The sequence below is a fragment of the Brassica napus genome, chromosome C4 (assembly GCF_020379485.1).
Source record: "Brassica napus cultivar Da-Ae chromosome C4, Da-Ae, whole genome shotgun sequence".
Classification (NCBI taxonomy): Eukaryota; Viridiplantae; Streptophyta; class Magnoliopsida; order Brassicales; family Brassicaceae; genus Brassica; species Brassica napus.
In genome coordinates this window covers 58291352-58314476 of record NC_063447.1, presented here as the reverse complement: position 1 = coordinate 58314476, position 23125 = coordinate 58291352, and the positions used below count along the sequence as shown (strand labels likewise).

The 23125-nt window shown below is 35.3% G+C and overlaps 3 protein-coding genes across 4 annotated transcripts; 1 reads left to right on the top strand and 2 right to left on the bottom strand.

Annotated features, from left to right (window-relative positions):
- The first annotated feature begins 2273 nt into the window (after positions 1-2273).
- On the top strand, positions 2274-4871 carry LOC106447330 (growth-regulating factor 3-like). Its single transcript, XM_013889226.3, has 4 exons — positions 2274-2741; positions 2843-3025; positions 3259-3598; positions 4299-4871. Exons 1-4 carry the CDS (start codon positions 2540-2542, stop codon positions 4723-4725), a joined length of 1152 nt encoding a protein of 383 aa, XP_013744680.2. The 5' UTR covers positions 2274-2539; the 3' UTR covers positions 4726-4871.
- Positions 4839-11605, bottom strand: LOC106391472 (1,4-alpha-glucan-branching enzyme 2-1, chloroplastic/amyloplastic). Of its 2 annotated transcripts, none has more exons than XM_013832133.3 (18): positions 11394-11605; positions 10477-10631; positions 10230-10408; positions 9935-10033; positions 9758-9800; positions 9581-9640; positions 9325-9405; positions 7939-8055; positions 7703-7786; positions 7214-7335; positions 7016-7135; positions 6809-6938; positions 6580-6690; positions 6387-6515; positions 6208-6311; positions 5980-6124; positions 5206-5763; positions 4839-5129 (listed from the first exon to the last, which is right to left on the bottom strand). In XM_013832133.3, the coding sequence occupies exons 1-18, from the start codon at positions 11524-11526 to the stop codon at positions 5007-5009; spliced, it is 2493 nt and encodes an 830-aa protein (XP_013687587.1). In that variant the 5' UTR covers positions 11527-11605; the 3' UTR covers positions 4839-5006. The 2 variants fall into 2 exon arrangements, with proteins under 2 accessions (XP_013687587.1, XP_013687588.1); XM_013832134.3 differs by having other exon boundaries at positions 10477-10580; positions 11394-11578.
- A 198-nt stretch (positions 11606-11803) lies between these two features.
- Positions 11804-18577, bottom strand: LOC106391471 (ABC transporter G family member 34). Its single transcript, XM_013832132.3, has 19 exons — positions 17992-18577; positions 17747-17867; positions 17298-17386; positions 17137-17221; positions 16771-17061; positions 16592-16682; positions 15615-16515; positions 15389-15549; positions 15206-15309; positions 14964-15129; positions 14697-14887; positions 14289-14621; positions 13910-14200; positions 13751-13834; positions 13488-13621; positions 13185-13412; positions 12941-13112; positions 12595-12849; positions 11804-12296 (listed from the first exon to the last, which is right to left on the bottom strand). Exons 1-19 carry the CDS (start codon positions 18384-18386, stop codon positions 12027-12029), a joined length of 4362 nt encoding a protein of 1453 aa, XP_013687586.2. The 5' UTR covers positions 18387-18577; the 3' UTR covers positions 11804-12026.
- Positions 18578-23125: the final 4548 nt, after the last annotated feature.

Genomic DNA, 23125 nt, shown 5'->3' with positions numbered 1-23125 from the left:
CCTTTTACTACAAAAAAAATAATTAAAAAAACTTATGTCCAAAGAGAAAAAGTAGGACCAACGTGGACTGACTCGGACCCTTCTGTTTATAATATTAACATACTAATAATATACGTTTCGTTCTTATACAACAAAACAAAATATATTTATTATAAAAATTAAATTAAAGAAGAAATAGGTCTGACAGATTGTGTCAGGAAAACGTATTTGTCTTCTCTTGAACATGTGAACTCTCGCCCTCCTTTGCCTCTTCCTTCTTATTCTGTGTCCTTCTTCCTCAAATTTTTATATATTACGATTTCGTTTTCAGATATAACAACAATTCGTTTTGCCAATTTTGATTTAATATAACCACAGCAATTTGAGAAATCAATAGATTTAAACAAAAGCATTGACATAAACAAACGTCTATTCTCTTGCCGACGTAACTTGCTCTTTACTCTTTTCTTTATCTGTTGCGTTTTTTTCTTCAGAGAAAAATATTGATTGGTCATGTTAGTACCTCGTTAACTTGTATAGACGATATTACATGAACGTATTTTTCTTTTTAAAGTTGAAAGATCTTTGTTTGCACTATAATGAGAAGATCGTAAGATGGGAATTATAAAATAAACCCCAATGAACGATAGAAAATAATTGAAAAATAAACCACAATGAACGACGTTAGGAATATGAATTAGTGGATAATTATATATTTTTGGGTGGGAGGGAAGTGATGTTAAAAGATTTGCGAGGTTAAACAGGTAAAAAATAGAGAAGCAAGGGGGTAAAAATGAAAAAAAAGTACTATGAGTAGTCAAATCAAAGATGAGTCACAGCAATAGAGAGAAACCCTCACCACCCACTTGTTTGCTACTCACTTTTATGCTTTTTTCTCACTTCTGAGTTTTCTGACACAGCCACCTGCGTCTTATTTTCTTTTCTAGATATTATTGAGTCGAACCAATTGTAAAACCTAAACCAACTCCCAAAAAAACTGAATTGGATATAGAAAACAAAATCAAACCGTTGACAAACCCAACAACAAAATGAACCAAAACTTTGCCAAACTTTTAACCTACAATGTTGGTTTTGGTTTGCATAGAGAGTAGCGTTATTTATTTTGGGCTGCATGAAGAGTAACGTACATAATTCACCTAGCGCATTGTGAAGCATTCTCATTGAATAGAGTTGTCATCGAGTTTGAACAAAATAGATAGGTTATAAAAAAAGAAGGCAAAATATAACAAATGATTTGGTTGGAGTTTTCAAAGTCCATACAAGGACATGGCTTTACAATGGAGACATGCTTTGCTTGGATCAGCATAAAAAAGAGTTGGATATAGCATATAATGTTTCTCAATAATAAATTTATCATCGGTTCGATCTTAATACTCTTGTTCAACCATTATTTCAAAGATTTGGAGTTTGAGATTAGCCAAAGAGATATGACTAATTTACAATTAGAGCAATTTTTAAATTCATACGATTTCCTTTCAAATTTGTGTTTGTATAGATATGACTAATTTATAATTAGAGCAAAACAAGAGGAATTAAGTAATGAAATGATACTTACCATCATGTAAAGATAGTCTTTTGGTGTAATCTTTCACCAAGTATTTGCATGATCTCCAAATAACATCTTACGTTTAATGACATACAATAGTACCAATATTTTTTTTTCTACGGAAAACGTTCAACTTTTCAGTCGGTGAGATTTTTTTTCTTTTTTCTTTTACAAACTAGAGTCTAGATCTGTGGATAGGATAATGGACGAGAGGGTACACAATTTAAAGGTCAAAATACAGATAGCGGAAAGTACATTCAGTTCCGTATGATTAAATAAGAATTTAACCAAATTTACTAACTCAAATTTAAAGTAATTCGGTTTGTCGTCGCCAATGCAGTTGCAAATTATATCTGACGTAACGCTCACTCATTTAAATAATCTCTGAACAAAATCACTTACATATATCAGATATCTCATTAATGACACTATTATTTTTGTTCGATAAACTAATTAAAAAGGAGAGAATACTAATTATTAAATTAGGATAATTATGCAAGTGGTATTTCCAAGGCATCAAGACAGAAAAACTGCAGGTTATTAGCTCTCCATCTTCATATTGCAGTGTGGTTCTTTCTGTGTTTTCTGACTTCTTTTTAATATATAATTAATATATAAACTATATAATATTATGAGATTAATGAAGATTTGTGAACCCAATTAATAAAGTTATATTCTTGTTTACTGTATAGTTTTTCTCCCCCCCCCATATGTCTTGTCTCACTGTCTTTTTTCCCCTAATAAAAACCTCTTTCTCCCTTCTCTCTCTCTCTATCTGCAGAAGAAGCTCAGATACACAGAAACTGACTACAAAGAACAAAGCTGAGAGGAAAAAAAGTTGTTTCTTTTCTTCTTTTGCTAGTCACAACCCAAACAAGACTTTCCTATTTGTTGCCATAGGCTATTGAATCACACACCCTGGAACACAATACAAAAAGGTTGAAACACCAATAATCTCAAAAAGCAGCCAACACTCTCTCTTCTCTCTCTCCCATGGATTTGCAACTGAAACAATGGAGAAGCCAGCAGCAGACAGAGCCAGAAGAACAGCCTTCTGCAGCTAAGATACCAAAGCATGTTTTTGATCAGTTTCAGCCCCAAACTGCAGCTTCTACTGCTCTTCCACTCTTTACCCCTGATCCTACACCTTCCAAACTCTCCTCTTTGTCTGCTGATTCTTCTGCCAGGTTCCCCAGTGAGTCCTTCTGAAATTTAAAGATGGACTTTTCACTCAATATTATGATATGAGTGTTGTTGATTTTGATGTGGGTTTTGTCTTTTTTTCTTTTTTTGTAGAGATGGGGAGCTTTTTTAGCTGGGCACAGTGGCAAGAGCTTGAGCTACAAGCACTGATCTACAGGTACATGTTGGCTGGAGCTGCAGTTCCTCAAGAGCTTCTTTTACCCATCAAGAAAAGTCTTCTCCATCTATCTCCTTCCTACTTCCTTCACCAACACCTCCCTCATTACCAGCCTGCTTGTGAGTCCACATCTCATCTTCTTCTTTTTTTATCACTTCTCCTTGTTTGAAGAGAAAGTTAAATATATTCTTATTAATGGGATGCATGTGTTTTGTGCTGTTGGAGTTGTGTTCCCAAGATTTAGACTATTGATTTTAGTATTATCTTATTTTGTAAAATTTTGAACAAGCATGTGATGGGTTCTTGCTCTTGTCTGTGTTCTTGATCTGATCTTTGATGTGGAAAAAACCAGGGTACTTGGGGAGGGGGGCGATGGATCCTGAGCCAGGGAGATGCAGGAGAACGGATGGTAAGAAGTGGAGATGCTCAAGGGATGTCTTCGCTGGCCACAAGTATTGCGAGCGCCACATGCACCGTGGCCGCAACCGTTCAAGAAAGCCTGTGGAAACTCCAACCGTCAATGCCACCACCACCACTACCATGGCTTCTGCTGCTGCAGCCGCAGCACCAGCTCCAACAACAACTTCGTTTGCTTTTGGCGGTGGTGAGGAAGTGGGTCAAGGAGGATCTCCTTGTTTCTTCTTCTCTGGTGCTTCCAACTCTTCATCTGAACTTCTCAACCTTAGTCAAAGGTAATAAAGAGACACTGTTTTTTCTTGTCTGTTTTGAGTTGTTGGTCCTGTTGGTCAAAACATTAAACACATAATAAAGACTTGAGACAGTTTGTTTTGAATGATAATGACACTCCAAATCTTATCTGCAAAAGATTTAAGAGTAAAGCAAGATTGATTCTGATGTTAAGTTAACAACTTAATAACTATGAAACTGATGATACACAACTTAGGTTTGTATGTTCTGTGAGTTGTTGTGGAGAGAGGGGTAATGTTGGAAACTGAGAGACATCCTTATCAATTTTAGGGTTTTTGTTTGTTTGTTGGCTTGAAAGATAATGATGACATTGGATTTGATAGAATCTATTATTTGAAGCTAGCTGTGAGACTTTTCAAACAGAGAAAAAAAGAGAGGCATTAGGTAGAGAACAAAAGAATGGTAGGACCTTAGTGAAAGCTGACCCATATATGTCTCATATCTTACAAAAAAGTTAAAGCTTTTAGATTCTTCTGCATCCACCTCCCCTGTCCACACACACATCACATGATTCATAACTCCTTAATAAATAATTTGTATCTGTGAACTACTTAATTTTTATATGCTGTTATGTTATGTGTAAACTCTGTTGACTATGTTTTGCTTTGTGCTTTGTTTTTCATTATGGGTTGATCTATTTCACCCACTGTGACTCAAATCATGAGATGTGGTTTCTGTTAACAGTTGTTCAGAGATGAAGCAAGATACCAACAACAACAACAAGAGGCCGTACGAGTCTCATAATGGATTCGGTAACAACACATCAGACGGAGGTCACACCTTGAGGCACTTCTTTGACGACTGGCCTCGTTCTGAAGCCGACAATAATAATTCAAGCCCTATGACCTCAGCTACTTGTCTTTCTATCTCCATGCCCGGAAACAGCTCCTCAGACGTCTCTCTGAAGCTGTCAACTGGCAATGAAGAGGAAGCCAGGAGCAATGGGAGGGACCAGCAAAACATGAACAGCTGGTGGAGCGGTGGAGGTCCCCATCACAACAACAACAACCACATGGGAGGACCGTTGGCTGAAGCCCTGAGATCTTCCTCGTCCACTTCCCCAACCAGTGTTCTCCATCAGCTCGGTGTTTCAACGCAAGCCTTTCATTGAACAATGTAAAACCAACACAACTTTGCTGATTTTTTTACTGTTTCGTTTTTGGTTCTTGTTCAAGTCTTTCTTTACTTAAGCTGTCCCCTGTATCTGTAACAGTTCTCTAAAAATTTGCCTCTAAAAGATTTTTTATGTTTCTGGAACTAAGTGTCCATAACACTTGAGTTGAATCTGTGATGAAACATATGAAGCTATAGAGTAACTGTAGACATGCAGCGACTTTTATTTCCATTTTTATAAGCTTACAATACGCAAACTCGGACATTCTCATCTTGCTCCTAAACATCTTCGGGTACAAGGCTTATAGAATCTTCATCACCATCTACTGCAGCGTACACTACAGCGGTTCTACACGGCGCATACACCATCAAGGAACAAGGCCTATCATCATACCTCCCATCCTGCATAGCACAAACATCAGTTTCTTTCTAGAAATGAGTTTTTGTTTTTCGTTTTTGATTAGTTAAATGTGCTTACAGAGGTGAAGAACTCAGCAGAGTCATCTAGCCGATTGAACCCTCCGAATAAAGAACCATCAGAGTCCAAAACGATCTTGTACTTCCCAGGAACCGAGCAACCAATACGGTAGTCAGAGTAACTGTTGGTCCAGTGGAAGTTAAAGACAAACACCAAGCTACCTCTCTCAAACACAATGACTCTGTCTCCTTCATCCTTACGAGATATATACAGATGCTCCGAAGTCATGAAACCATACTTCTCCTCAAGATGCTGCATCGCCCGGTCGAACTCCTGCAGTCCATGGTATCTAAGATACTCTGCATCTCCCAGATCAAACCTACGTCGGCATTTATCATAACTAGCGTTGTTCCCAGGGATGACTCTGCCATCAGGAAGGTGCTGGTCAGTCCTCGGGAAGTCGATCCATTCCGGGTGTCCAAATTCGTTTCCCATGAAATTGAGGTATCCTTCTCCACCTAGTCCCATTGTAACGAGCCGGATCATTTTGTGTAAGGCTATGCCGCGGTCTACGCGTGGTGTGGCTTGTCCATCCACCGCCATGAAGTCATACATGTCCTACAAAAACAAGATTTGAGTCGAATCTGCGCAGACTAATCGTTCAAAGGAAGTGCAGCCAACGGATAAACCCTCTCTATGAATATTTAAATGAGGTCACACAAGTTAAGTGTCCTGGGGTTGCTTTGAACCGAGGTCACTTAGCTTTCCAAACTCCGCCTACCACTAGACCACCCCTGTGTGGTTAACTAGATTTGGGAGTTCATAGAAGAGTACCTTGTCCATCAGCCAGAATGCAATAGTTTTGTCTCCAACAAGGGCTTGATCATGACTTTCCGCATAGACCACACATTTCTCGCCCCACCTTCTGTTGGTAAGCGTGAAAACTATATCACCAACCTGCCAGTCCTCGTCTCTCTTCCTACAGACCATTACACCCCACGAAATAAGTTCAAAATAATACAACAAAGTCCCCTTCAGTGCCAAGACTTCATGAGGACATACTTGAGAAGCTCAATCCATTTATCAGCCACTGCCATGTGCAGACGGTAGTCAAATCCAACGCCACCGTCTTGCACAGGGATGCAAAACGCTGGCATCCCGCTAACCTGTAACGAATCCAATTAAGAGAAAACGGAAGAGAGGTACGAATCATAGACAAAACCAAAGTGTATATGACTTACATCTTCGCCGACAACAATAGCCTCAGGGTATAGACCATGAATCATATCGTTCACCAGCATTAGATAGACCACAGCGTCAACATCAGTAGAATATCCAAAGTACTCACTGTAATTCCCAGTAAACTCGACCTGCCATAAACAAGAGCAGTTAGCTTGAAGAATGCGTATAGGATAGTTACTATCATATATTCACCTGTAGTCCATGATGAGTGTACATCATGGAAGTTACACCATCAAATCTGAACCCATCAAACTTGTATTCTTCCAGCCACCATCTCGCGTTGGAAAGAAGATACCGAAGAACCTAGATTGACAACGATGAAAACGTTAATAACCATACAGAAGTATCCACCAACATGGTGGTACACTAAAGGACCATCTTATTGATATTGCAATATCGACTCTAGGGAGACAGTGCGTACCTCCCAGCTTCCGTAATTGAAAAGACGAGAATCCCACATCCAGTGATAACCCCGCTCTCCAGAGTGGAAATACTGACCATCAGTGCCATCAAACATGTTCAGGCCATCCAGTGTGTTTTTCGATGCATGGCTGGTTTAGATCAATACAGTGATGATTAACCATGAAAGCAGTCCATTTCCACAATAAAAGTATTTGAAGGCCAATACCTGTGCACAATATCCATCAGAACAACCAGACCCAGCTCATGAGCCTTGTCTATCAAAGATTTAAGGTCATCAGGTGTTCCAAAGCGGCTGCTAGGAGCGAAAAAGTTTGTCACATGATACCTGCATTGAATGTAGTAGAGTCACATGCCAATTCATCAAGTTGGACAAAGAAGAGCTATATCTAAGAGAGGAAGGTACCCAAAGCTAGCGTAGTAGGAATGCTCTTGAATGGCCATTATCTGAACAGCATTATAGCCTAGCTTTTTTATACGGGGAAGTACATCATCTCTAAAGTTGGCGTATGTATTTATCATTGGCTCCTGCAGATAAAAGATAATGTTACACATTATCATATTGTCAAAAGTGAAAGTCTTCAGCATTCAAGGAACTGAAACGAAAAAAGGAGCTCTTAAGTTTGTTTTCTTCTGCGTTCTTGTATTAATACTATACGTTATCTAAGGACTGAGCCTACAAACAGAAATAAGATTCTTTTACAAAAAGACCAGTTCCCAAATTCTCTTCAAATGCCTAATTACACTGTCCTCAACCAGCGACAAAGTCAAGCATGTACAAGAATTGTCCTGTCAAGTGTAGTTTATGCAGTCTGCATCACTCCTACCTCTATCAGTGATATTTTCATGCTTATTGTAGTGATTACCATTCCAAGAAAAGAGGAAAGAAACGGACCGTACTACTCATTCCAACATGTGATTCATATATACGCAGTGATGTGGGCTTCCTTGGACGAGGATGTTTGAATACATATTTCTCCTGAAACAATGGATGGAGTACTCTTTAGGCCTTTAGCGAAATCATAAAACCAGAAAAAGCGAGACAAATATTAAACCACATATACACATAGTTAAGAGCATCTCAACAAAAACACCAAAACAGATGAGAAAGTAGTGAATACTCGTTCGTACCTCCTCAGCAGGATCATAGTATACTCCATTGTACGGGATCTCGCCTGGTGCCTGCACAGAGTACTTGATCCAAGCTGGAATGGAGTCTTTTATACCAGTTGGAGTATCCATGCGAATCTACCAATGCATGAAATAAAATAAACATTATCTTATATATTAAAAGAGAAGTCACAACCTTGATTCATGTGTGATTTTTTTTTAAAAATGGACTTAATGGACCTATTCCTAGAAAGTCATGTTACATTTAATATCTAATTTTATCATTTAAATTTTGGGCTTACAAGAAATTTTTATTGGGCTATCAATAATTAAATTTAAACAATAGATGATCCATTTGATTTATATATAGTATAAATAAAATAAATATAAATATTATCGAAAATTGTATATAAATATTTTCTCTAATTTTGTAATTAGTAATAAAATTAATGTTATTATACATTAATATATATATTTTATTATATATTAAATTTATTTTACAAATAATCAGTTATCTTTTATAAAATGAAAAACATTATATCAAATTTTACTATTTTATAGTTATATCTATCATTTTAAAATAAAAAATTGTATTTAACTAAATATGATAAAATTATTTTAAATTGATAAATTAATATATTTTATTTTGACAAACATTAAAAATTTATGCTAGAAATATAATATGTTGGTAGAACTGGTTAACATTAGTAAATTAGATAATTCATGTATAAAATTAACTTATCTTAAACTTTTATATATATATAGTTATTATCTTAAATGAATAAACATAAAAAAATACTGATAAAGGAAATCTAGCGCTTTGAATTACGGATCAGGATCATAATAATTGAATAAAAAATAATTTTAAAATATATATAATAAAAAATACCAAATATATGTGATGATTTGAAATAATCAATTAACTTACAGCATGAAAACTATCAAATTGTTATATTTAAGATAGTTATATATAAACATTTAAATATATAAGTAACTTTAAAAATATATTCTAATTATGTAATATATATATATATATATATATATATAAACATGAAAATTAATATCCGCACAGTTGTGCGGGTCCAAATCTAGTTTACAAAGCTAAAAACTTTGTATTCGATCCAATATGGTACATGTAGCACAATACTAATTCTCTGCCAATATAAATTCGTACAAGATCATTGGAAAATGCACTGAAAATTCACAACTCTAAAAATATCACTTGGAATATAAGCTGTCTAGTTGTCTGTTGTAAATAAGATGCTTCTTTCTATATTTTCTCACAACTGCAAATAAATGAGGAAATGGATTTCCTCCTAAAATTGTTATAGAGTGTGCAGAAGAAGTAAGCTGTAATGGACAAAAGTGTTATACATCTGAACACTTGAGAAACCATTTACATGTTACCTTCACGCGGGAGCCATGGGGAATTGCTGGCGAGCCATCAGCATTATTCGGCAGAAATATTTCCCACACACCAAACTCGTTCTGCTCAAAATTTCATTGAAAAGACTGTCTTAGATCAAACTTTCAGAAAGGAACAGAATGATAACAGAGCAAAGCATGCCGCCAACACGATTCACTAATTTTTTTAGTAAAATTTAACTGCTAGCTTATACGGACGGTTTAACAATAAATATCATAATAGAGTGCAACAGCATACCCGAGACATGACATCAACTTTAGAATTCCAGTTATTAAAATCTCCAATCAGTGATGCTGCCTGGGAAGAAAACATTCAGCCAAACAACTCGTTAGAAAAAAAACAGTAATTTGAATATTCAAAAAACAAATTCACTAAAAATTTCTATTGTTAGGTAGAGAACTGAGAGAAAAAAACCTTAGCTCCTGGTGCCCATTCCCGGTAAGTGATACCAGTGGCGCTAACAAAGCAGTGAATAATAATTAGCAACTGCAATACCAACTATCTGTAGAGCATTTACTAAACTTTTACCATGACTAGAGTGCTGAAAATGCCATAAAAGGAGTTGTTAAAGCTATTTAAAATGATGTTTACCTTCGAGTGAAGCCGAATATTTCGTAACCACGAGAAAACGCCTCTAGTCCACCTTCATTCTTGTCGATCTGTTCACGCAGTTTTATGTACTGTCCATATCTGCAACGGCAGGCTTGGGTGATTAGAATATAACGAAGAATAGATACACAAGTTTTTAAGCCAGGAGAAGGATAAATATCTTGATATAACCCATAAGAAAAACAAAAAAATCTACTGTTTAATAGGTTGGTGAGGCAATCAATGATGAGACTTCTATTCTTTGCAAACAAGTTAAGGTATATAATAAACAGTTTACCGATAATCAAGATGACCATTATGACTCTTCAACATAGGATCAATGTCGTATATTTTCTTCCCATCTCCAGGAGGTGGAATCCTCCTCTGCCCAACTTCTTGGACGAAAGACTCTGACATACTTCCAGATGTATCTTGTCCCTCTGTTTCAATTCTCTGGGCATGTACATCGTCAAGTACCTAATAACAAGCATTTGAGAACAGTAGAGGGGAGAAATGTATTCTATCATGAGCATGTAAGTACAAACCTGAGTAGTATCTTGGGAGACAGTTTCCAGAGGTTCTACATGACCAGTGACAGCTGAAGAGCTATCACTCTGATGGCCACCGAGTTTCTCAGATGGAGTTGTAGCTAACGAAGAAGATTCAGAATCAGAAGATGGCTTCCGACCAAAGATCTTCCCTACGAAATTAGCACATTTGATGCCATAAAAAAGACACAATTACAAACTAGTGGGCTACATAACTAATACATATACTTTTTAAACTTAATTTGGGACCAAATGATTTATACATATTAACCACGAGGGACACGAATGTTTCATCTCGCTATGCTCAGAACATGCTATCAGAATCAAAATTCAGGTTTTGAAAACATAACCAAAATTATTAGAACTATATAAAACCAAGTTCTGGTTAGATTGGTTAAGGTTTCCTTTCGCCTAACCAATGGTTTAGTTTCACAATACTAAACCGTATATGTATATATACTTTACTTTGTACAGATTGTAAAGACACTTGAGCATTTTTACAGATGAATAACAAACTCGTTTACTCTCAGCTCAAGCTTTCTAATATGGTAAAAGATAAGTATCATCTCACAGAACACTCAGTACAGTAACAAGACACTTCCACAATGATCAAACATCTAGATTCTGAACAAACATGTAGCTTATTATTGACATCATAGAAGACTATTAAATTGGAGAAATCTCGTCCATTAAACCAAAGTTTCTAATTCTAATATATCACTAAAATTTTCCAGAGACGAACATGTATAATGTATCAATCCATCATCTACTAAACTTCCTCAAACTAATTCATATAACCAAATCACAGAACACACGAAACAAAGCATCGTTCAAGCAATTGCAATCCCCAATCTCGAGACGCGTGCAGAACGGAGATTAAAAGGAATGAAAGAAGAGATGGATCGAGCAAGTACCTGAGGAGCGAGTGTCCTTCCTGAGAGAGAAAGAAACGGCGTTGCCTCTCCGATCGTCATTGAAAGTCGGGAGAGACGAGCTCTTGATCGATGGAAGATGAGCGAAACGTACGCCTGACATCGTGTAAACCATTGCGAGGTAGAGGAGAGAGAGAGTGAGAGAGTGAAAGAGCGAAAAGCTGAAACGAATAAAATCTAAAAAAGGAAGAAAAATTAATTTAAAACATAAAATACGACAAAAATAAAAGGTTAAGAAAATTAATCAACATCACACGTAACTCGTTAGGGACGGAGCACAGCGTGCCACGTGTAACATGGCAGATCTCTAGCGGGGCCGACCAAGCGTCTTCTTCATTTGCATATCTCTCATTTTCTCCATCTTTTAACCAAAAATAGAACTTACACAAATATCATCCCATGAGAATCAATTAGAGAATATACCAATTGCATAGTACATAGTTTTGAAAGAAATAAAATAATATTCCATATCAAAAGTATAATTTGGTAACGTAAACTGTTATAATTGTTGTTAACCGACCAAATAAAAACCAATATAGTAAAAGAAAATTTACATGAAATTCAACAACATCCCAAAACACGCTATGCTACAAATATTCTTCTTCTTCTCGTTCATCACCTTCTTTGAAAGTTGAGGAACTTGATACCATAAGCGAACACAAAGACAAACAGCAGTATCCATCCGATGTGGACAGCAGCTACAACCGGTAAGAAGTCATGTTCGAACCCAAACCCATCTTTCATCAACGTCTTCAGGCTCATGTTTCCCACACCAGCGATCTGCACTATCGAATCTTGGTCTCCTACTTGAGATGTTATGATTCCATACAACGTCCAAGCCACTGGTGTTGCCCAGTAATACCATCTCCACCATATCGGTATTTGCTGCATTCGTCACCATAACTTATACGTTAGTTACACTAGACCATGTTCATAAAAAAAAATATATATAATTTTATAAGTTCATATTTCCATTTATATATGTTTAACTTTAAAAAAAATTATAACCTCAAACTAAAAACAAATAACTAAAATTTTAAAGTTTTAGTCACTAATTTATATATTTATTTTAATTTTTTAAGAATTGGTCTTGTTCAACAGCTCCAGTTGCACATGCTAAAAGAGTTAGTTACACTCTTTTAATTTGATTATTGGTTACGTAAGTTTAGGTGAAGAATGTTACCGGTCTTGGGATGAGGAAACCGGAGAAGAGATTCCAGAGACTGAGGAAGAAGGACATGCAGATCCCAGCTATTTGATAGTTTGGTGTCAAGGCTACAAGCATCATACCGTATAGCGTGAAGTAGATGAAGCTTGTTAACATGTAGTAGTAGAACCACAAGAACTTGGCCACTGTCCAGTCATATCCAATCATGGAGTAAAGGATCAGCGTGTACACTGCCGTTTGTATCGTGTTGTACATGATCTCTACCGCCACCTACACCATTTTATTAAGCCTTTGAGTTCTCATTGTGGTCTAACCATATGGATATATATAACATAAGACAAGAGTATACAGAATGGTTTACCTGAGAGATTGCATAGGGGATGGCTGAGTACATTCCAGCTGCTTTCTCACGGTAGAACACAGTTCTCTCGATGGCTATTGCTGGTTGAACTGTTGCAGCGTTGGTGGCACCAAGGAACAGTATTGCAGCGTACATAGCTCCAAAGAAGTTATTAAGGTCTTGCTCTTTCTCTCTGTTAATGGTTTTGAGATTAATCAGTCACGTTTTTCATAAGATGAATATAGTTTAATAAAAGGGAACTTACATTTTTGTTCCTGTTTGCCAGAAAATCAAACCAAACATGACGCCAATGACTATTGTCATAAGAAACCGGATGGCATTGTACTGAGGATATCTCCAGTTAGACCAGTACTGCTTCCAGAAGCAAGCTTTGGTTTGAGTCCAAAACGGTTGCGAGTACTTAGTTGGGAAGTAGAGATCATTTGATCCAGGTGGTGGAGTACTTAGCTGTTTGATGAGTTCTTGATTTCTCCTGAAGTAGACATCCAAGTTCAGATTAGGACAGTGTAAGTAAAACTCTCTGGTCTAACGTTTTTCTTTAACATACCGATAAAGAGAGGAGTTGGCGAATAGTTGAGCAAAGTCTAAGCTCATTTGTGACTCCATTGAAGGAGTGGTGACGTCAAGCATCCATGTCGCAGGATTGTATCCATCCTTGATCTTTGGAACTCCTTCAACAGCCTGCAAAACAAGGCTTTTAGTTTAGTTAAATGTTCTAAAATCGGTATAGGCGTCACCTAACCGTCCGCCTAGGCGAAAAGAATTATTTTAAAATAAGTCTAGTGGGAAGGACAAAGACAGATGATTCACCTCAAAGTATTCAACAAGTTTTTGTGAGTGATGCCCTAGACTTCCAGCATATATAACTTGACCTCCACGTTTCATCAACAGAAGCTGCATGAAACCAAAGGCCATCCATTAGTTTCATTCCACAACAGTATCAATGTGACCAACAGTATGAGTCCAAACCTCATCAAAGGACTCAAAAATGTCAATGCTAGGCTGGTGAATGGTACAAACAACAGTTCTTCCTGTGTCAACCGTGTTCCTCACGGTACGCATAACAATAGCGGCAGCTCTTGCATCAAGACCAGAAGTAGGCTCGTCCATGAAGATTATAGAAGGGTTAGCAACCAGTTCAACCGCAATAGTAAGCCTCTTCCTCTGTTCTGTCGAAAGACCATCAACTCCAGGAAGTCCAACTATAGAGTTTCTAAGTGGTTTTAGCTCCACCAACTCCATCACTTCTTCAACAAACATCTATCAATCACATCAATAGAAAAAAACAGGTTACTACATTTAAATAATGAGACAACAACGAAACTTTGTGATTAGTAATAATACTTACCTCTCTTGTCTTGGCATCTATATCTGCTGAGAGGCGAAGCCAAGCTGAGTAGATGAGGGATTCATAGACAGTAACATGTGGAGAATGGATATCATTCTGTTCACAGTAACCAGAGACTCTAGCAAACGTTGACTGGTTCTTTGGGTAGCCAGATATGCTAATACTCCCTTCTACGTATCCTCCTGTTTTCCTTCCAGCCAAGACATCCATTAAGGTTGTCTTGCCTGCACCGCTCACACCGACCAATGCAGTTAATATCCCTGGCCTGAAAGCTCCACCAACGTCTCGTAGTAGCTGAAGGCGATCTCCTTCAACCCCTTGAGCCTTCATTTCCTGAAATGTTCAAAGAAAACAATGATTGTAGTGAAGTCTAACATAGAGAAAGATATGTATGAGCAGTTTACTTACAGCAGGCATGTCCACGTAGTAGTTCACGTTTTGAAATGCAAGTGAAAGTGGTTGGAAAGGTAAAACCATTCCTCTCTTTGGTCCATTGCTTGAACGGTTACTGAGTTCCACAATAGAATCTGGTCCACGGCTATTCCCTTTATGTTTGTCTTTACCTTCTTCCACAACAGTAGCTTTTGAGTCACCAAGAGCTGGAAAGAAACATTATTCAAGATCTTGTCAATGATTCTTGGAATAGCCGAAAATTTCGAATATAAGAGCACTTACGGTTCAAATACATCAAAGCTATGATGTAAAAGAGATTGAACAATAAAGAGAAACCAAGAAGCGCCACAATACAGATCCAAAACCAGTATGGCTCAGTAAAGAAGCCCCTGCTCTTCAGAAGGACTTCTCCAACTGTTTTCGCGTCGATTCGAGTATCTGTGTTGGGCTGTAACATGTAAACAAACATCAGAATTGGCAAAGAGAAAGCCAAGCAAATGAGGACTTGGTGAATGAAAACTTACAGCTCCCCATCTCTCATCAAGAAACTCATTCATAACAATAGCAGTTTGACCATACATCATAGGAGATATATAATAGGCCCAAGTCATCCATGGTGGGATATCATCTGTGAGAAAAAAAAAAGAATATTAAATATTGTTTTTCATATAACAAACTCATAGAGAGTAATAGTTTATTTTTCTTACCTTTAGCAATGATGAAACCTCCAAGAGTAAATACAATGAGCAATGTGAAGGTTCCGACCGAGTTGGAGATAACTTCTGTTCTTCCTACAGCTCCAAGGAATCTAAACAAGGAGAGAGCCATCTGGTTCACACAGAAGTATGCCAGCAGCTGTCGGAAAAACCTAATGGCACACAAGTTTAGTTAGTTAAGTAGACTGTAAAAGTGATATTTTATGAGCAAATGTACCTGGAAGCAGCAGGAGCAAAACCAATAGTGTAATATGTAAGAACAATCCATATTCCTGACTCAATAAGAGACAAAGGAATCTTGAGAAGCCAAGCTGGTAAGGCAAAGGCCCATGCAGGATAGAACAAGAAGTCTCTCTGCTTGTAGAAAACAGGTAGCCTCATCACTGTGAACGCTAGCTCAGCCATACCGTTAAACATTACATTGATCAAGCTGAAGAAGAGAGCTCCATAAAACTTTTGACCATCTTGCACCGTGCCTACATGCATCTCTGTCCTGAGATAGACCGTCATGGCAATCAAGGACATGATTGTGATCTGGACGGTCTTGAAGACATAGATAAAGGAGTTGCGTTTCATGAGCAGCCATTCTCTGTCAAAGCACGCCTTGAAGAGCTCCCAGTTTGATATACCGTACTTTTGTGTCACTAACGCGGCAGGATGGGTTTTGGATTTGTCGTAAGGAGTCCTGATCTCTGAAGCGAGTTGTTGTCCTGTGTGGAAAGACTTGAAGCCGGTTGAGAAATCATTTACTGAGACATAGCTGTAAGGCTGTTCTCTCCTGTTCCAGTACTGTTCTTGGTCCTTCTTAGAAGTGACTTCTTGTAAAAAGTCTGCAACACCTTTTCTTTCAGGACACTGGAACCCCATGTACTCAAAGAACTCAAGAACATTGTCCCTTGGGCCCTGGTAGACGATGTGGCCCTCTGAGAGAAGGATGATGTCATCGAAAAGCTCGAATGTCTCCGGTGCTGGTTGGAGAAGGGAAATGATCATTGTAACATCTGATATATGAACTAACTGCCTCATGAACTTGCAGATTTGGAACGTTGTGGAACTATCCAACCCTGTTGATATTTCATCCATGAAAAGTGCTGTTGCTGGTCCTACCAACATCTCTCCTGCTCAGTTTAGACAAGAGTCATAAGCGTTATGGACATTGTAATAACATCAAAAGTGAACATATGTAATACTTACCTGTTGTTAGACGCTTCCTTTGTCCACCAGAAACACCTCGTCTCATTACATCACCAACAAGTATGTCAGCACAAATGTCAAGACCAAGTATCTGCCAAGTTAGCATTTACCAAAGATAAGCACAAAATATTATTTAAAAAAACTTTGTTAGTACTAAAAGAAAGCAAGAGAAGATGTACCTTAAGTACATAATCAGTAACCAAACTAGTTTCTTGCCCTGATATGGCAATAGATTTCATGAATGCATCAATCTCAGGGTCTGGCTTTATACCAGCTTCTCTCTCCCTCCTTGAGAGCTCAGTCAGCAACTGGTACCGTGTCCCAACACCTAGACAGCGTCCAGAAAAATCCAGCGTCTCTCTTACAGTCATTTCTCCAAAGTGAAGGTCATGTTGACTGATGTATGCACATGTCTTTTGAGGAACAAACTCTCGGAACTCATGACCACAGTAAGTTATCTTCCCTGACATCTATTTTAACACTTTTAATGTTAACTCAACCACAAGAAGCACACACACATATGTATATGAGAGTAGAGAACAAACCTGGAGGGTGTCATCTAGCTTTCCAGCCAAAACTTGTAACAAAGTTGTTTTCCCTGAACTTGGTGGACCCAGTAGTAAGGTCATCCTGTAAATTTAAACAATGTACCTCATTTAAACTCCAGATAGAGATTATAGCAAAGACAATTTTGCTTTAATATTACCTTGATGGTTTGACAATGCCACTGATATTTTTAAGTATCTGAATCTTCCTCTTCTTAGATGGAAGGAGGTGGCACATTCCAAGAATGCTCTACATAAGAACATCAAAAATCTTTAAGTAAAGCTTCATCATTGTTATTATAAAACGCTTTAAAATCCTCAACAAGGAATAAAAAAAAGGCAAGTAGGTAACACAAATGAATAGATTATTTGAAAGTCATCATTATTTAGTTTCATAGAGTTTGAAATTTTTATTGAAATATACATTTTGGGACCGGCAAGACTACATCCTAAAAAGGAAACATTTATAATAAAGATACAAAAAGCCGCAAAGTTAGGTTTTATCTTCTTCTTTTTTCCTGAAAAACTTTTTAGATCTTATTTTCTCGACAACATTGAACATGATACAGTTAACCTAGATACAAAACAAAAAAAAGTCAACGTTAAGAACCTCGAGTGTATTCAAAGTGACGTTGAAGAGAGTCGGAAGCGCTCTGCTTGCACTACGCACATCTCCTTCCACTGATATGTTCTCATACCTAACTTCAATCTTAGGAACTTCGATTCCCACTCTGTTTTTAATTCAACCAAAAAAAAAATCAAAATCAAATTTATTTTCAGACAGCGACATAAAAGACAAAAGACTTGAGATTTGTAATAATGTTGTTTTTGCAGTTGTGTAATAACTCTCAGAACCTGTCTGTTCTTTCTCTCAATCGACGGAGAAACTTCTCATTATCTTCTTCAACGAACTTAAAGATCATCTCCATGAGATGTTTCTTCTCCTTAGGCGCTAGATTCGTTAAGTCCACCTCTTCGAGCCTACCCTTCCCGTTGACCGTCGCTTCTTGCGGCAACATCCCTTTCCTCAGCCTATCGAACGTCGGCAGCCTCTCAATCGCCGCCCACCGGAGCTCCACGTCATCGTCCTCCCTCCGTTTGCTGCTCCCGAAAACCTCGTCCGCCGCCGGAGGAGCGAACACGTCTCGGAAGCTTTTAGAAGCTCCGGGTAAACTCCGGTGACTGGTGGAGCCTAGACTCCCTCTCCCGCTCATGGTTCGGACATGCAGATCTTCGTCGCGTCCTAACATCGCCGAGATAGTTGACGAGTTGTGTCTTGTTTGAGTTATGAGTGAAGAAGGTGGAGAGTATGTTTAGTTGAGATCCGAAATCTCAGGCCGATTCGGTTCCGTCCGGCATTAAAACGGAGAGAGAAACTTTGAGAGAAGAGAGAAGAGAGAAGAGGCGGGTGAACTGTGAAGTTATGTGGACTTTCTCTATTTAACATTTCCTTTTTGAAGATTGATTGAATTTATAGGTGAAAATTTAGTAATAAAATAATACAATAATGATTTGTTATATAAAACTTTCAGATATTTTATAGAGAAAAAGACCAAAATAGCATTAAATCAAGTTTTTGTTCCCAAACTAGCATTCAAGGTCAAAAGTCACAAAAATAGTACTCAAAGGGTGGGGTTTAGGGTTTAGAATTTAGGGTTTAGGGTTTAGAGTTTAGGTTTTAGGGTTTAGAGTTGAGAAGTGAGGTTTTGGGGATAAGATTTCAAATTTTGAAAAATAAAAAAAAATTAAATTTTTCAAAAGATAAAATGTTATTTTGGTCATTTTAGTTTTTGAGTGCTATTTTTGTGATATAAACTTAGAAAGGTGCTATTTTGGAGATTTGCCCTATTTTATATTGAAAGTGAAACTAATTGCGACTTTATTATTTCTAGCATTTATTATCTTTGTTGAACAGTACTTCTTCGGTTTCAATTTATTTGATGTTTTAAGAACAAAATTTTATTTGCAAATTAAGTGATGTTTTCATTATTTTAGATATAATTTAATATGTTTTGACATTTGTGATCAATTATATAATATTATATTTTTATTAGTTATACTCATTTCGTTTTATTGTCGATCTAATTTTATGCACACAGATTAATAAAACATATAATTTTCTATATTTTCAAAATAAAAACACAATTATTTATACACCTAACCATATTTCAACTAATAAAAAAATAACGTGAAAAACCTTATTAGTAAATTTTGCATTCAAACTCTAAAACGACAATTATTTTCAAACGGAATTTTTTATCTACACCAACAATTAAATCGGAACGGAAGGAGTAATATTTTATTTAATGACATTTTTTATGTAACCAGAATAAGTTTTATAAAAATAACATTTCTTAATTTTTGTGCATTAATCTTAAACATTAATTATAATGAATTAAAGGGAGTAGGAAAATCTAGAAAAATTGATGGAGGAAAAAAGGAAAGAGAGAAAATGAACTTTATTTATCAATATTAGAAAAAAAATGGAAAGTTGGAGAAAAAAAGAAAGAAATAATGGGACTTTTATGGATTTAAATAAAGTGACAATAATCATGTGTAACTCTAATCTAATGTTGTCTCTTCCCCCAATCACTCTTGCCACATTTATATAATTAAGAATTTGCAAAAAATTACAAAAAAAAAGAGTTGAAATAAAGATAAAGCTGTAAAGGGTAGACTTTTGTGTGTAGATATAAAATTGTTGTTGTGAATTGTTTTGAGAAATCATTTGATGTAATTTTAAGCATCGTACGAGATTATTTTTCATCATGAATGTTATAATCTTTATTTATAATATGGTTATAAAAATACTAGTATTAAAGAGTAAACGACACTGCTAATTATGTGATCGCTACCATAATCTGGTTGTGACTTTGTGATAAACATCATCATTGCGGACTATCACATGTCATTATGTATGTGTCCACATTTTTTTTTTTCTTTTTGGCTAAAAAAAAAAGTCCCATTATTTCTTTCTTTTTTTCTCCAACTTTCTATTTTTCTTTCTAATATTGATAAATAAAGTTCATTTTCTCTCTTTCCTTTTTTCCTCCATCATTTTTCTAGATTTTCCTACTCCCTTGTCCACATTTCATTGCATTTTCCATCAATGGTGATCCGTGATGGGGTTTTTTTTTTTGAAACTTGTGACGGGGATATTTTGATTACAAAACTTTACAATTAGGTGATAATTGTTTAATTTTCTGTACTGATCTTTTAATTTATGGCCCGAGTCCAATATGTCAATATATATAGGACTGAACGTGTTTGCAAGTGGTGATTTACGTACGTGGTATGTCATAAATCAAAATATGCTGAAAGATAAACAAAAGTCAAATAAAAACAATCAAAGCCTTTGCGTACACCATTTGATCATTATTGGGAATTTTCAAACAACATTTATTTTGTTGAACTACCACGATTATACAGTTCAGCATACAGTAATCATGTAACAAAATAGTAAGAGCACATCCAAAAACACATTTTATTACGAAGTTTCAAAACTCTATATTTGAAGTTTAAATGTTTTTTTTTCCAAAATCAAAACTTCAAATTTAACTTCAATATAAATTTGTATTTTATACTATAGTTCTTATATTTGTCATAGTAATTTAAATTTGTAATAATCTAAGCAAATATATAAAGTACAGAACATAAAATAATAAATATTCAATTTAAATCGTTAGAAATGTAGAATATGAATAATAGGGATAATTAATACCAAATTAAGCAAAAACAATAAAAAAATTATCAAGTAATGGATAAATTGCAAGGGTATGAAGACTAAAAAGAATTGTAAATGATGAGGAAACGAAAAGGAAAAAAGGGGAAAATAAATAAAAGTTGGGGGTAGATTGACGGTGATAGATAGCGAAGACTATCTGGAAAAAACGAATAGAACGGAAAAGATATCAAAAACAACAACTATCTACGAGTTGAGGACAAAATTCGTTTGGATAAATCGGAAGGAACAGATCAAATACAAGACAAGTAGTTTGGTAAAAAATTAATGTTGTAATGAATAACTTCATGTATTCTTTTTTAAAAAAAATTGTTGTTAAGTTTCTTTTGTATTGTGTGGGTTCTTTTAATGAGGGTTTTAAATATTTAATTTAAAAAGGATTTAATTTATTGTGTGTTTAATTAAATATAAGAATTGTAATAAGGAGTAGATAAAAGATTTAATAAGCAATATATAACAATAAAAAAGATTACGAAAGGAGGGAATGTAAGGAAAAAAATAAATAAAAAAATTTTTTAAATATTTGAAGGTATAATTTAAAAGTTTACTAAATGTAATAAAATTTGAAATGTAAAAAGGAAGATAACAAAGGTTCATATTAAAGTATAGAATATCTTTTGGAGGGGGCTGAAAGAAAGGAAAAAAAACATAAAAGGTTGAACAAAAAAGGAAGGAAAACAACATTACGGGATATTTTTTGGAGAGCACAAACGTTTGATTAATAGAAGGTTAGAAACAAAAAAATACATTTAAATAAAACGAAATTAACTATTGAAATTCCTCTTCTTTTTTATACTCTTTGATACTATTTTTCAAGTTAAGTTTTATAATTCTTTTTTTTTTTTTTATGTTAGTGTATAGTGGATAATTGCTAAGTTGTGTAACTGAAAAAAATAATGAAGAGATATGTCTGAAAGGGGGTGAGAAGCTTAGAGGATATCAAATAGAAGAGGTGAGAGAATTGAGAGATTGACTTGACTGAGAAATTGGCTCTGTAGAACTTGATGATGAAAAGGGGTCAAGATTTTAGGAGAGAAAAAGGTGAGCGATGAAAGGAAAAAATTATTAAAGGGTGTAAATACGTAAGGGAAAAATACACTGTAAATATTTTAAATTATTATCTTGTAATTTATAATTATTTAATATTTATTATTTTTATTAATTATTTTTATTTAAATTCACGAATAAAACTTTTAATTCATAAAATAATATTAAATATATATTAATTATATAATTAAAATATACCTTTATATTATAAAATACTTAATATTTAATTACATTATTAAGTTATAGTTTAAAGCATAATGATTAAAATTTAAGATAGTAGAAATGACTGGGTTAAAGTGGTAATGTTGACAACAAAGAAAACAAAGGAGAAATCAAGTGATCTTAAGCACAAGATAGAAAATTGATAAAAAGATATGGAAATAAAGGTTAATGTGAAAAGAAAATATAAAAATTAATGAGTAAAGAATTGATGAAAAGAACATGAAATCGTTGAAAAAGGGTGAAAAGAGTAAAAAAGAGCGGGAGAGGGGGAAATTGAAAATGAGGGGAGGGAATCAATGTTTAAAAAATTAAATGTACGCTTTTATAATTAACATGGAATTAAAAAGACAATTAATTAAGGTGAAACTATGTTAATGTAAACTTGTAAGTGGATTAAGGATGAGGGAATGAAATAAAGACTAAAATTAGAAGAAGGAGATAAGGGAAGAGATGAAGAGCGGAAAATATCTAAGAGTATTTGGTGAGTGAAGAAAAGACAGAAATATAAAGAAAAGTGAAAAGAAAATAAAAAGTTTTGAAAAGGAAACTTGAAAAGAGAGAAAAACGGGAGGAAAATGAAGGGAGAAAATATTTGAGAGAAAAAAATTTCATAGGTGGTTATAGATTTTTTAAAATGAAGTAAACTAATTTTTAAAATTATGTTGAATTAACTGGTTACCTTGGAAACAAGTTAAGAGGGTAATTTGGAATGGAGGAAAAAAGAAAGTTAGGGTTGAAAAAGGGTTCTTTGGAAATTTTGTTAGATTAAGTATTAAATTAATAAATAAGGTAAAGTTTTTCTTTTTTAGTAAAGGTTGTATATTTAAAATAATAGTAAACTAATAAGATTATTATAGAAAGATATATGGAAATAATTAAAGGGAGAAAAGGGAGAAACGAATTGACCAGAATAAGAAGAGGACTGGGTGAAAGAAAATTGAAAGTAAAGAAACAGTGAAAGTAAATGATTAGAGTTAA